At 40.5% G+C, this 12,664-nt stretch overlaps 1 protein-coding gene across 1 annotated transcript in view; it reads right to left on the reverse strand.

Moving 5' to 3' along the window:
• Nucleotides 1–337: 337 nt before the first annotated feature.
• ANKH (ANKH inorganic pyrophosphate transport regulator) overlaps nucleotides 338–12,664 on the reverse strand; it is a 41,965-nt gene continuing 29,638 nt past the window's right edge. The window contains exons 8-11 of the mRNA XM_010194472.1: nucleotides 4,670–4,799; nucleotides 3,485–3,608; nucleotides 2,794–2,893; nucleotides 338–572 (exon numbers count right to left, since the gene is read on the reverse strand). Coding sequence (XP_010192774.1) covers nucleotides 456–572; nucleotides 2,794–2,893; nucleotides 3,485–3,608; nucleotides 4,670–4,799 — 471 coding nt within the window. The 3' untranslated portion in view covers nucleotides 338–455. The remainder of the gene's footprint in view (nucleotides 573–2,793; nucleotides 2,894–3,484; nucleotides 3,609–4,669; nucleotides 4,800–12,664) is intronic.

Here is a 12,664-nt window from a genome sequence, read left to right on the forward strand (position 1 = left end):
GGAAAAGGAAAGAGGGGAGGGAGTAGGATTATGGCAGTAGCACTGAGCCAGTGGCACGCCTGCGTGTGTGAGCGTGCAAGTGCCTGCACACCCACACACGCACACGTGCACAGAGAGCAGGGCTTTGGTTGACAAATGCAGATTGTCCAGAGAAGGCGGATGCATAAGTAAGGAAGACTCTACGGTGATGCAATTGTATCTTTTATGTTTGCATGGAGTGAGAAAACAAATTCAATTGAAAAAAAAAGCAAAAAAAAAAAAAGCAAAGACCTCTTTTTAGGTCCCTCATCAGCGAGAGCATACTCAGTATGCTAGAGAATTTATCTGAAACCTTTTAAATCAAGGCCTCTTTATTACAAAAATAAAAATGAACAAACAAAAAACGCATGAGAGACAACAAGATGCTGAAGTGTCACTCCAATCGTCCCTGCAGAGAACAATTGCATCCCATTTTATTATTCATTCTCTTCTCTCATTTCTACGATGTCTGTCATTTCCTCTGTGTGAGGCATGTCGGTCATGGCAGAGTCTTCACCTTCTGTAGCCGTTTCATTCTCATTCCGCTTCTTTTTCTAGATTGAAACAAGCATTCAGAAACCCATCAGTAAGCAGTGCATGAACACAGTCCTACAAACTTTGGGCACTGGAAGAAGTGATGTGCAAATAACAGGGTTTTTTAGTATGTTATTAAGAACTAGAGTATTCGTGTCATATTCATGGCTTGTCACTAATATGGCTTGTCAACTTAACTGGAAAGGTTTCCATAACCTTCCTGGGGCTCAGCTTTCTCCTTTCTAACATAAATGCAATAATAGAGGCATTTCTTATGCTAAGCAACATCCACAACAGGCTTCAGCTGGAGCAAAGACAGCATCTGGAATCTTTTACATCACAGACTTTTTATTAAAAAAAGACCAAAAAACAGAAAAGCAAGAAAATATGAAAGAAGATAAGCTGCTCTAGGGGAAGAGAGAGAGAGGTGGCAATCTAACTTCTCAAATATCAGACTTCAGGAATTTTACAAGATGTGTATATGCTGGTTTTTCTTGGCATTGCTGATTCACTGTGATCCCCCACTAGGGCCAAGTAATATTACTGTTCTTTTGGCTAGCAGGAGCAGGAGGGCATTCAAGAGTCCTATGATTCATCCAGGATGTCCTGGATTAGTAAAGCTAAGAAGCATTCAGCTCCACTACAAAACAAGTTGAAGCATCTGTTCCTTATTATCCATTTCTCAGCAGGCTAACTAGTTTTACAGAAAACACTTGTGCAGCTGACAAAAAAATCCCCGACAGGTATTATTGATTCAGCTGAGTTGGGCATATCAGAGGTTCAAAATTTCAGTGGTGTCTACACAACACTTGATTTGCAGCTCTCAAACGCTGCCTGCTTATTACCACTGTAGGTGAAAACAAGTTGGTGCATATGGCTACTGGTGGGCTCTACCACTGTCACACTGGTTGTTGAGAGGATGCTGTCAGTGACATACTAATTCTGGTAAGGGAATAAATTAGGTTGGCACTGCTGTTACTACTACTGCCTGCACTCACCACTGCAAAAAATTAAGCACCATGTCCCTGGCCAGAAACACTCTATGAGCTACTGCTGTAACAAGCAAGCAATGAGGGGGTTAGTTCAAAGGGATGTATGTTGTGAAACCACAGGCCAAGACCAGTCTTCAGTGTCTACAGGTTCTTTGGTGCTCAAGAAAAACATGACAGACTGACCAAGGTCTTCTGTTTTCTTATGAACCTTGTACACGTTGGCCTACTGCCATGGCCTGCACTGTAATAACATATCAAAACTGCTTTTAGTTTGTTCCAACATAAGGCTTTTAGATATCCCATCTTCCATGTTTTTTTGCTAAAAAGAGAAGTGGTGGGCATCTTCTCTTTGCTTTCAGTAAGAAGTCTAAAAAACATGTAAATACATAGATTATATTTTCTGCTCCCATCCACAGAGTCCTTCTGCACCATGGACACACCATGCCACTTCTGCTTGGAGTTGGGCTTGGTGCCTACACAGTGCTTTGAACACATAACTGGAAGGGCATAGCACACAGGTACTGCGATGTACCCAGTCACTAAGCCAGTATTTCCCTATGTTTGACTTCATTTAGTGGAATATTCTTAGAAATCCATGTACCGCTACTACTCTGTACATGCAGGACTGTAGTGTACGAAATATGTTAAAGCATGCCTATGAGAAATCCTCGCCTGTTTAAGTGTCTGTAAGCTCTTAACCTCTACTGCTGCAGGACTGTGTGTTGTTTTAAGCCACTTCTGTAGACGGCAAAAAAAATGAGCACCTGTACTTTTTGTCCATTTTCAGCAGAGCTGGTTTTATAAAGAAACAGAAGTATACGTGTATATACACACACACATATACATACACATATACATGTAATAAACTCGGATGAGTAGTTTCTACGTCAACATAAAGAAGCTATGTTGTACTGTAATAGCAGATCTACAGTGCAAAACTGGTGGTGATAAGTACATGATATCCATGACACAAGTTTTGAGGAGCAAGAGGTTTCCTTCAGATCAGTGTGTCCCTCAGCCTGGTCCCATGCCCTGAATGCCCACTAGCAGTTGGAGGGCACCTTTTGGATTTATTTAAACCCAGAGAATTCCCAAGTTGCACACTCTTGAGACAACATGGGGAAGCAAACCCAATCCAGTAAGTGAGGATGCTGGAGAGTGACATTTCAAAAGTGTACTCTTAATCTGAACTAAAATCCACTATGCTCATCAGCTGCTTTTACCAGATCCCACAGAGCCTAATTCTCACCTGTTTCCGATAGACGTAACAGGCTGCTATCGCAACCATGGTGGATTCTCCTACAAAACCAGCTAGAAGGGATCCTACTCCAAGGGTGGCTCCATGAACTCTGTGGGTGGCATAAAAAGAAAGTAGTCATGGCTGTGTGAGAATGCATGATTCATAACTATATTTCCACTGGCATATAGAATACATCTGTTGTTAGAAATATTTCCTTCAAAGACATAATACACTGGCAAAAAGAAGAAATGGTACTCTAAAGGGCTTTTTGTTTTTTGTTATGGCGTCACTGTTTAAAAGAAACATTCTGAATCAAATAATGGACTAAGAATTCAAAGTCTCATACAGAGTGCTGTAAAACAGATTATTTAACTTATAAACAGAATATTCTTCCACTAGCTTTCTTAACTGTGCATTTAATAGAATTGAAATAAATTCCCCGTAGGATACATGTTTGCCTCTCTGACATTTGCCTATTTTATTCAAAAGGGACATCACTATCATGCCTGCCTAGAGGAAAGTCATACTTGAGAATTTGTAGATGTTTTTTTTCCAGATATTGACACCATTTAGGCTTTACATTATGGTTAGTGTTTGGGGAAAATGTTCTGAGCTACCCAAATTCAGCTATTAAGTGACATGAGACAGAAATGAAGAGGAAAGCAAACCCATCAGCTCTGTGGAGAGGAGAATGCTTTACCCCAAGTAAGGCAGCACGATGAGACTGGTGATGAGGACAATAATCCGCAGCACTGAGCTGGGTGCCAGCACAAATGTCTTCTTCAGAGTCATCAGCCAACCAGTCAAGTGCGCTCTGACCGTCACTGTTCAGAAGCAGGGGAAGAGGAGGGGATGGGAAGAAAGGGAGGCGAGAGAATAAAAAAATATCAGTCATCTCATATGAAGCTTTTTCATGCGGAGAGCACTGTTCAGAAATAACCATGGTGAAATTTGTTTCTGGGAACTTCACACACTGGGAAAAGTACTAGAAATGAAATAGATCTTGTGTCCAAATTGCTTTCTTATACTGATTTTTGAAAAAACCAAAGCATCAGTTATAGACAGCAAGCCTTCCTGAGAGATGTTATCTTACAACCAATTTATTAGATGGTCTATTCTGTTTTCTTCATTAAAGGAATATCCCTTCCCTAAACAGAAATTGTACCAAGGAAAATTTTCCCTCTAGCTCCTGTGTGATACACGGTGTAACAGCTAGTCACAAAAAACACTATGTATGTGCACCTATTCTTATATTTGGAATTTACCTTTATTACAAAACTGTCTTGTCAAATAAGCAGAAAACACGACATTATGTAGCATTTGATTACAGAACCTAGAAATGTTTTGAGGTGAAATATTTTGATTACCTCTCTCTTGAGGGCATTAACTTTTATTCTATATTGTTCACAAATAGAGGCAATAACTTTTATCCTATATTGTTCATGCTGTGATGACATCTAAAAGTGTCACCGAGGCTGGCAGCAGAAGGGGAGACTAATGGAGGTGATGTTACTGTGGAGCTGGTCCTAGATGCTATCCCAGGCAGTTTATTTCAGTCTTGGCATGCATGTCTTGCTACTGCCATTCGTGTGTGTGTGTGTGTGTGTGTGTGTGTGTGTGTGTTCTTGGTCAGCTACAATAGACAGAATTCAGACTTTGACAGTCAGAAATCTGCTTAATGACAGACTGCTCTTACTGCAACATTCGTATCTTGACTACCCATGTAAATAGTTTTAGCCTACACCAACTTCAATAAAAACCACGTTACTTATGCCAGGCATACGTTTAGCCACTCTTGTATGTACAGCCATGGCAGACTCCATGACTGCACCCCCAAGCTGGTTTGGTTTTGAGGTTACAAAGTTTTTATTTTCTTGTTTTTTACCTGGAACTGGAAAGAAGGAGAAGATGCGCAGAGGAACAACACACAGCTCTGCAAAAGCGAAGTCTACTCCAATTATGTCAACTAAAATCTTCTCTGACACGTTTGGCGTCCAAAACATCACAAAACAGAGCTAGGAGGAACAAAATTAAAAAATGTATGTCAGAAGGGAAGTACAACAAAATATAGGCTCTTCTGGTCTAAAACATTTGTTTACTCTACCAACAGGGTTTTTTTGGTATTAAATGAAGAAAGAAGATGGATACAAAGTAATAAAAATTTGTTTCCTTTTCATAGTGTTCAGGGATCTGTAGCATGCAATGATTGAGGTTTTAATCATCACTAAGGTAGGCATATTTTATAACTAACTTTAATCACTTTTTTAACCGTTCTCCTATGTTATGGCTCAGTCTGACTATAATGAAGAAGAAATTGGAGGAAGGCTTTAGAAGGCTCTTTGGAAATCCACCCCAGTCACTAACAGTTCTTGACTTTGACTTAAGTTGAGAATGCTGAACGCTCCAAAACTCACAACCAATTTTGTCATTCTCAATAAAGACTGGAAAACAGATTCTCACTTCTCTCAAATCAATCGATCAAAAATATTGGAAAACAAACAATCACAGGCAAAGTTCATAAACACAGAACTAATTTCCTTTACTGTCAGAAACGTATTTGAAGCACTGTTTTGCAAGAATCTAAAGACATTTAAAAACTTTTAAATGCAGTAAGACTCTAGGGTACACATAGTATATTTATACTCAGCTTGCACACAAATACACAGAGTACACAAGTAAGAGAAGCATGTTAACTTCAGAAGCAATTCCTACCCCTCCAGTTCCTCACATACCAAGACTGACGCATATAGAAAGAATTTTTATGCTGCCTACAAATGGTTGTACTTGAATGGTCTAATTGTTAGAAAAACAGTAAAAACTTGGTATTTACAATTCTTGCTCTGGTTAAGACACCCATATTCTTCCAGATTATTAAATGTTTAATAACTAAAGATATGTAGTACCCCAAGACCCAGAGATCTGACCTAAATCTAAGGTTAGGCGTTTATATATGCTGCTGATAGTCATGCTGATGGTACATAATGTGCCTGATACAAAGGCAAAGGTGTTCAGTGTAGTCCTGCAGACACGGTGCTCTCAGGCCACAAATCCACCAAGTGTTGCTATTTTAAAGAGTGTGCTGTTTAGTCCATACATGAAAGGAAAACTTCAATAAAAAACCTGCAACAAAAGGTACAGCGGTAGTACATGCTGTTTAATTTTTTGGTCAGTCCTGAGGCTGAGGGGGCTCTTGGCAGCTGGCAGGTCCAGCTTTGGTTCAAGACAATCATTGAGGAATGGTGCTGACAGCCCCTACAGGACTTTTCCTGTAACAAGGGGTACCAGAAGTCCTTTCAAGTATAAGTCCTTTGTTATTTAACTTCGTTTTGTGATTTAAGAAGTTATTTCTTCCTGTTATTCTCACAGTAAAGCAGATGTTAAGGAAGTGAGACTTTAAATGCTCAGACACTCCTCTGCCATGTTGCAAACCAGTGTACCAGGTAAATTATGTGCACTGGCTGTACTATCTGATGGCTCCGTAAGACTCTGTAACCACTCATAATTTAGCCTACAAGATAGCATCATCGTATCTAGCTTTTCTCCTATTAAACAGCTGTCACATCCCTACATGTTCGGATGGCTTTTAAAGCTAGTCTTTGAAGTCCTACCACCTCCGAGACAGCTGGGACTTCTCACTCATTCTCTGGTTGTGTGCCACAGTTTGTATCTTCTGTTTAGCCTACAAGTACCCAGACCACAGAAGTTTCCCAAAGACCATGACCAAGTGGCCCCTGGGAGGTCTTGTGTTCTGACAGCCTGTGCAGTGAACAAAACATTTCATCTTCCTGCAAAAAGGCTCCTCTTCAGTTCTCTTCCCCACTTCTTAGGGTAGGAACCACTACTTGCATTTTACAATTGAATGTTTTATGTGCCTAACTTGATGTTGTCTTGCAGTGTATCTCCATCTGCTCTGCATAGGTATACAGAGAATATCAAGTGGAGGAAGGTAAGAGCAGAAGACAAATGAACTGAGGATGGAGGGTTTTTTCTGCTTTAGCCAGCACTTCTCTCTCCCTGCCAAACTACTTGTACAGGTTACAACTGAAGCAGATGGGACCATCCAGAGCAGAGGAGGCTATGTGGCTGAGAACCCAGTTATTAAAAAGTAACTGTACAGTGACAAGAGCAAATTCTTTCATTGTGGCAGACTGCAGTGATTTGTATTCTTACCTCAAATGACCTCTAAATCAGGGAATATTTTGTCAAATCTTTCTTTAAAGTTCAATAAACAAAATAAGATGCCAAGATGTCCACTCTTCAACCATAATTTGCTGTTTTCATGAAAGCAAAGACGTTTATGCTGCTCGTACTGCACAATGCCATTAACATCCTACTGAGCAGTATAGTTACTGCTGCTGCAAGATTCCATACATTTATGCTAACAGCAGAGCCTGCCCACTGCTAGCAAAAAGCAAATACAGCAGTCTTTCCTTCTTCAACAGACACTTGGAAGAATATTCCAACATAGTCAGACAGGAAAGTGAGTAATTGACCAAAAGCACTGTTCTCAATCCTGTTTTCTTTGAAGTTAAACTTTGGTTCTGGCCTTAATAAAACAAAGTCAATCTCCATCCAGCTCTTATGGGAGAAAGATCAAGTTTGCAAATCAGAGGTAATGACTTATACCCAGGTGGTATGCAGTCATTCCTCCTTAGCTGTTGCAAACTGCACTATTCCCCACTTCCCTCCCCCAATCAGCAGTCGGTGCTGACACATGGCTTCGAAGAGCACTTCTTATATATAGCAGCTGGTGGGTAAAGACAGCAGTGACTGTTAAGCTCAAGAATAAGCAGTTTGAGGAGGTGAAGTATGGCAGCAGAAGGACCTTCTATTTCTGTCTCAGCGTGCTTCCATCTTTAGGTTGAATACTGATAACTAGTTTCCTTTTGCAAAGAGATTCCTCTCTGTCATCTTATGAGCAGATGATAATCTCACTGCCTGCAAGGGACAAAACCTCAGAAAAAGAAATTAATGCCTTGCATCATGCAAGCACTCTGCATTTCACCTTCTAGAGCACTTGAAACTCAGGAAGTTTCCATATTATTTCAAAGACAAATTCAAAATATAGTGGAAAAAGCCAGGCTCTACATCAGGAAGACAGTAACATTAAGCATGCAAAGGAAGGAAGGTATTTTGGCTACTGATTTTATTACAGGTGAAGTAAACTGAAAACAGGATGAAATCTTGGTGTTTTGTGATGCTGAACAGTCTGTATAATGTTTGTGATTACCTTGGTAAAGGGTGAAGACTGGTCAGAAAGGGGACCAGAGAAGATGGTAGCAGATGAAATAGCGCACGTAGTCCAGTGAAACACAGGGCATGGCACGCACAGTTAGAGGTGGGATCTACTGGAGTAAGCAGTGGTAACTTCCTGGGGCTCGGATCAGGAAAGATTTTAGAAAATAGGTTTACCTATAATATGTCTTAGTATGTCTCCTATCTTAAACACTGTTTGTTTCCTCTCCCCCTCCCTTACATCTTTCTGCATGTGTCTCCAAGGTTAAAAATAGAATAAATAGGCTTGGGTAGGGTTACAGTTATACCTTCAGTTAATCTAATCAAGAGGTGAAGATGAAACAGTAAATGCTTCAGCATAGACTAGCAACACACACGCATAATGGCATTGCAGCTTGGGGTTGCAATTGCAGTTGTCTGCAATGGCTATACACAGTAACGAATACTGTACTTGGCAATTCTGCTGAGGCTGAAGCAATTTAATGCTTTGGGGGTAAGGATTTTTGCTTATGGTATTCTAGCAACAGAATTGACTTGATTTTCTGTTATCTTATGGTATAAGTGTACCATGGTATTAAAGGATAGTTTTGTTAAAGCCTTTGATCATTTAAACAGAACTTCAACTGAGCAGTGATGAGCATTTTAAAAACAGGAAAAAATGAAGCTACAAAGAAGAGAGTGGAACACTACAGAGAATATGCAGACCTGAGTAAGGACAGTAGTATTTACTATGGTGGTGTTATCTCTGTATAAATAACAGTAGCCTAAGTATTTCTAAAAGTGTTTTAATGATTTGAACTGATCTGAAGGGTTGTGCTATTGGGTAACTTGTCTTTAACTGACCTACAGTAGTAAAATTTGAAAGATTTTATTAAATATGTCAATGATTTACACCAGCATAATAAAATCAGTATAGCTGTACAAGATCAGATGAAACTTTAGCTAGGTTAGTACCCTGCTAAAGGTCACTGGGGCTGGCATAAGCAAAGGGTACAAAAAGCAGGCCAAGTCCAGAGTAAGAGATTTTTCTTCCCTGGCTGCATGGTCTGAGCTGCTGGCAGTTACAGCTTCAGGTGTTCAGTAACTGTGGTGCACCTTAACACCATGCAGCAAAATGTTGTGCATACAAAATATCTAATACATTAGTGATTTTTTTTCCCCTCAATCCAGGTGTGCATTAAAAGAAGTCCAAAAAACTTCTCACTTGCAGCTCAGACACTCTCTGTAGGTAGAAGTGCTTACTTTCATGTGGAACCTTGCTATGCTCAGCTAGCAAATTTAGTGTCTAGGCATAATAAAATGTTACATGTGAAAACTTCTGCTGTCAACAAGCCTAAGAGAATGCACCAAATCTTTGTTTTGGTAAGGAAAATATCAAACTGGTGCTGCTCAGTCCAACTTCTCTTTAATCTCTTCTCTCAAGCATGCTTCATGCATTTGACTTTCACAAACGATTGTGACAAAAGGCTGTTCATGAGGTTTTGTTTCACGTGCTCCATGTGTTTGAATGCTAGTAGTTCTTCTAACAGTCTCTTCATACGCTCTGCATCTCCAGGAAGCTCTATCCCCATTTATTCTGGTTGCTGACAGGGATTACTAAACCTCAGAGACCCATTACACAATGCATTATAATAGATTATGCTAGCAAAGGCTATTGTCATGTGTATAGCAATCCGCAGGGTGCTGGACTCATTTGCTTTTAGGCCCTTGTAGAAAGCTGCCTGTCTTTGGCGTCATTCACTGATAAATACACAGCACAAAAGAGTATTCCAGTGAGCTATGAGCAACAGCACAGTGCTCCTAGACTTCAGTGCAGGCTGCAGATAGAATAAACACTGCCTGATGACATGATATGGCTTTGTGTTCCTCAGAAAGAAGCTATGGAATAAAAAATGGATATTTAAAAAAATGGGTTAGACACGTACCAGCCTGGAATAACTGATTTTACCATTGGGAAGGGTACTGTTAAACTGCTAAAGGTTCTCTGATGAAATGCAGATCATCTTTTTCTCCTGCAAAACAACTCTCAGCAGATATCATTTGTTGAACTGCTATACTTACAGAAGTATGGCTGTCACACAGAGGTTTTTTACCCTCAAAATATTTTTCTATGTATATACTGAGGATTGCATCTTCCTTAATTTAACCCATGCCTTGTTCATGACCTCTCTATGCCAATTTATGCTATGTGGTGCCCAGTGAAGGCAGAGGAAATCTACTTTACACCTTACTACACATCTCAGCTTTGAAGTACACCTCAGATCTTTGGGATAGTGTCAGTTAAGTTTATCACTTCCACTAATATGGAAGACTGTAAGTCATATGATTTTTCCTTTTCAAATGTGCAATAAGCAGATCAAAAAGTAGCCTGTCTTACATGGTCTGATATCCTGACATACCAAACATCTCCATGGCCTCCCTCTTTCTCACATAAGCAGAACTTCCATATTTCTGTCTTCTTTCAGAGCTGGTACCGCTTACAAGATGAGCTAATCTTGCAGATATGTTTGTAAGTCAAAAGAGTGTCTTGTTCTAACTTGCATCAGAATGAAAAACTGAATTTGACTCCTCTGTGCAAGATGTTGGAAAAAAAAGTTGAATTTGTTAGTGCTGCTCTTATGGCTTTTTGAAATCCACATCTTCATTTACCTTGAAAATTGAGGTCTTTCTTTATATGACTCTGTAGGTATCTTCCTTATACCTCCTGAAGCACTCGTTCCACTGTGCAGTCTCTCAAGTAGTTGAACAACGTGGAAAATGTTCAACAGAGTTCTTACAGAGGAAGGAGATCCAACTACTTATTGCTTTAAACAAATAAAGGATTTTGTGTTTTATTCTGGACCAGTGAATCAAAAAGTTTTATCAGAAAGACATTATTCCCTGTTGATAGGAAATTACATGTGAGTTTAACGTGAAAATAATCAAGTGAAAAATCTGTTGCCTTTAAATACTCTGGTTTTTGTTTGTTTTGTTTTGTTTGTAAGCACACTGCTGTAAACCATCATAAAGTTCCTTAGAATCTGTGCAGGAATTGCTGGGTATGGTATGGCACTAGAGGTCTGCATCACTGGCTTGCTATGGAAGATTGCTGCATCCCACAGCCTGGCCCACACCAGAATGGACCTGGAGAATCCTGTGCTACCTTTGCTGTAAATCATGGCAGAGGTTGGGCTTTGCACAGCTCCCCCAGTTTTAAGGAGTTATTGATACATAGCTTTTAAGACAAAAAATTAAAATTGGTGAGTCCAAATGGAGGTGTTGAAGGTTCCTACAGTCTGATGCTCTTTTGGGACAGAATCATAGAATATGTTGGGTTGGAAGGGACCTTTAAAGATCATCTGGTCCAATTCCCCTGCAGTAAGCAAGGACAATGTTACTAGATCAGGTTGCTCAGAGCCCCATCAAGCAATATGAAACATGACGATATATCGTGATGATGTGCTCACATGCCCTGTAATTCTGAAGCAGGCAGAAAGTGGGTCCTTTTCTTGTGTGGGAAATGTAAGGTTTTCAAGACCAGACTGGCCAAAGCCCCAGGGAACCTGCCCTGACCTTGCAGCTGACCCTGCTCTGAGCCAGAGGCTGGATCCCATGAACTCCTGAGGCCCTTTCAACCTGAAGAATCCCGTGATCCTACAAAGCCAAAAGCCCTGGATCTGCATTCAGTAAAAATGTCAGACCACAGTCGTATTTGAAAGAGGTTTACCATAATGCTGATGACTTGAATCACAAGGACGTTCTCTTACAGCAATTATTCCTCAGGCGCATGCAAGTCAGTATAGATTTCTGTGAACTTTGTGTTCTGCGAAGGGTGGTGTAAAGCTGAAAACAGCTGTCATAAAATTTGTCAAGCAGCAGGGGGAGCAGAAGAAACCAGAGCTTGCCTGAGGGAAAACTCCCTAACTTCACATCTTCTCCTGAAATAGTTGGTTTCTACATATCTAAGTCGCCGCCACCTCCTCCAGGTTTCCTTATAGTTCAGGGTGATGGAGCATGGTATTCTTCAGAAATAAAAGCTAGGTCCAGCAGCTGCACAATTCACTGACTCTGATAGCAGTAACATGATGCCACATCTGCTTCCCCCCAGCTACTGCTGAAAATATTTATGTGGTATTTTTCAGGCTGGGTTAGGTTGCTAAATTGTTTAAGATAGTCATTATAGCTCCCTGTTGAATTATGCCGCTTTATTTTTTACAGAAACTAGGATATTTTACTGGGTACAGCCTCACTTTTGAAAGCTTGAGTGAATCGAAGCTGGCAGATTCCTAGGCTCTCTTTGAAAACTGCTGACTTCACAACTTCACCGTTGTCTTCTGCCCCAAGATTTCTGCAGCCCTTGCTGCTTCCTATCGCGATTCGGGAGTTTGAGCAGAAACGTGCTGAAGTGACAATTTTTGACCCTTCCTTTTCTGCTTTCTCCAGCCACTTGTGCAGAATAGCCCCTTTGTGTGAAACCTGAACAATGATGAAGGAGACATCAGTCTTCACCTCACTGGAGCAAACAGAAACCCTTTGTTCCGGGACAAAGGCGCAGTGCAGTACCACGGGTGGGACAAGGCCCTCATGAGGATTTTATAAAGTCAGCTTCTGGTGGTCCAGCATCTTCCTGAGCAGGCAGGAATCGGTCCACTCATTAGTGAACAAA

Source organism: Mesitornis unicolor, unplaced genomic scaffold, assembly GCF_000695765.1.
Source record: "Mesitornis unicolor isolate BGI_N332 unplaced genomic scaffold, ASM69576v1 scaffold29981, whole genome shotgun sequence".
Lineage (NCBI taxonomy): Eukaryota > Metazoa > Chordata > Aves > Mesitornithiformes > Mesitornithidae > Mesitornis > Mesitornis unicolor.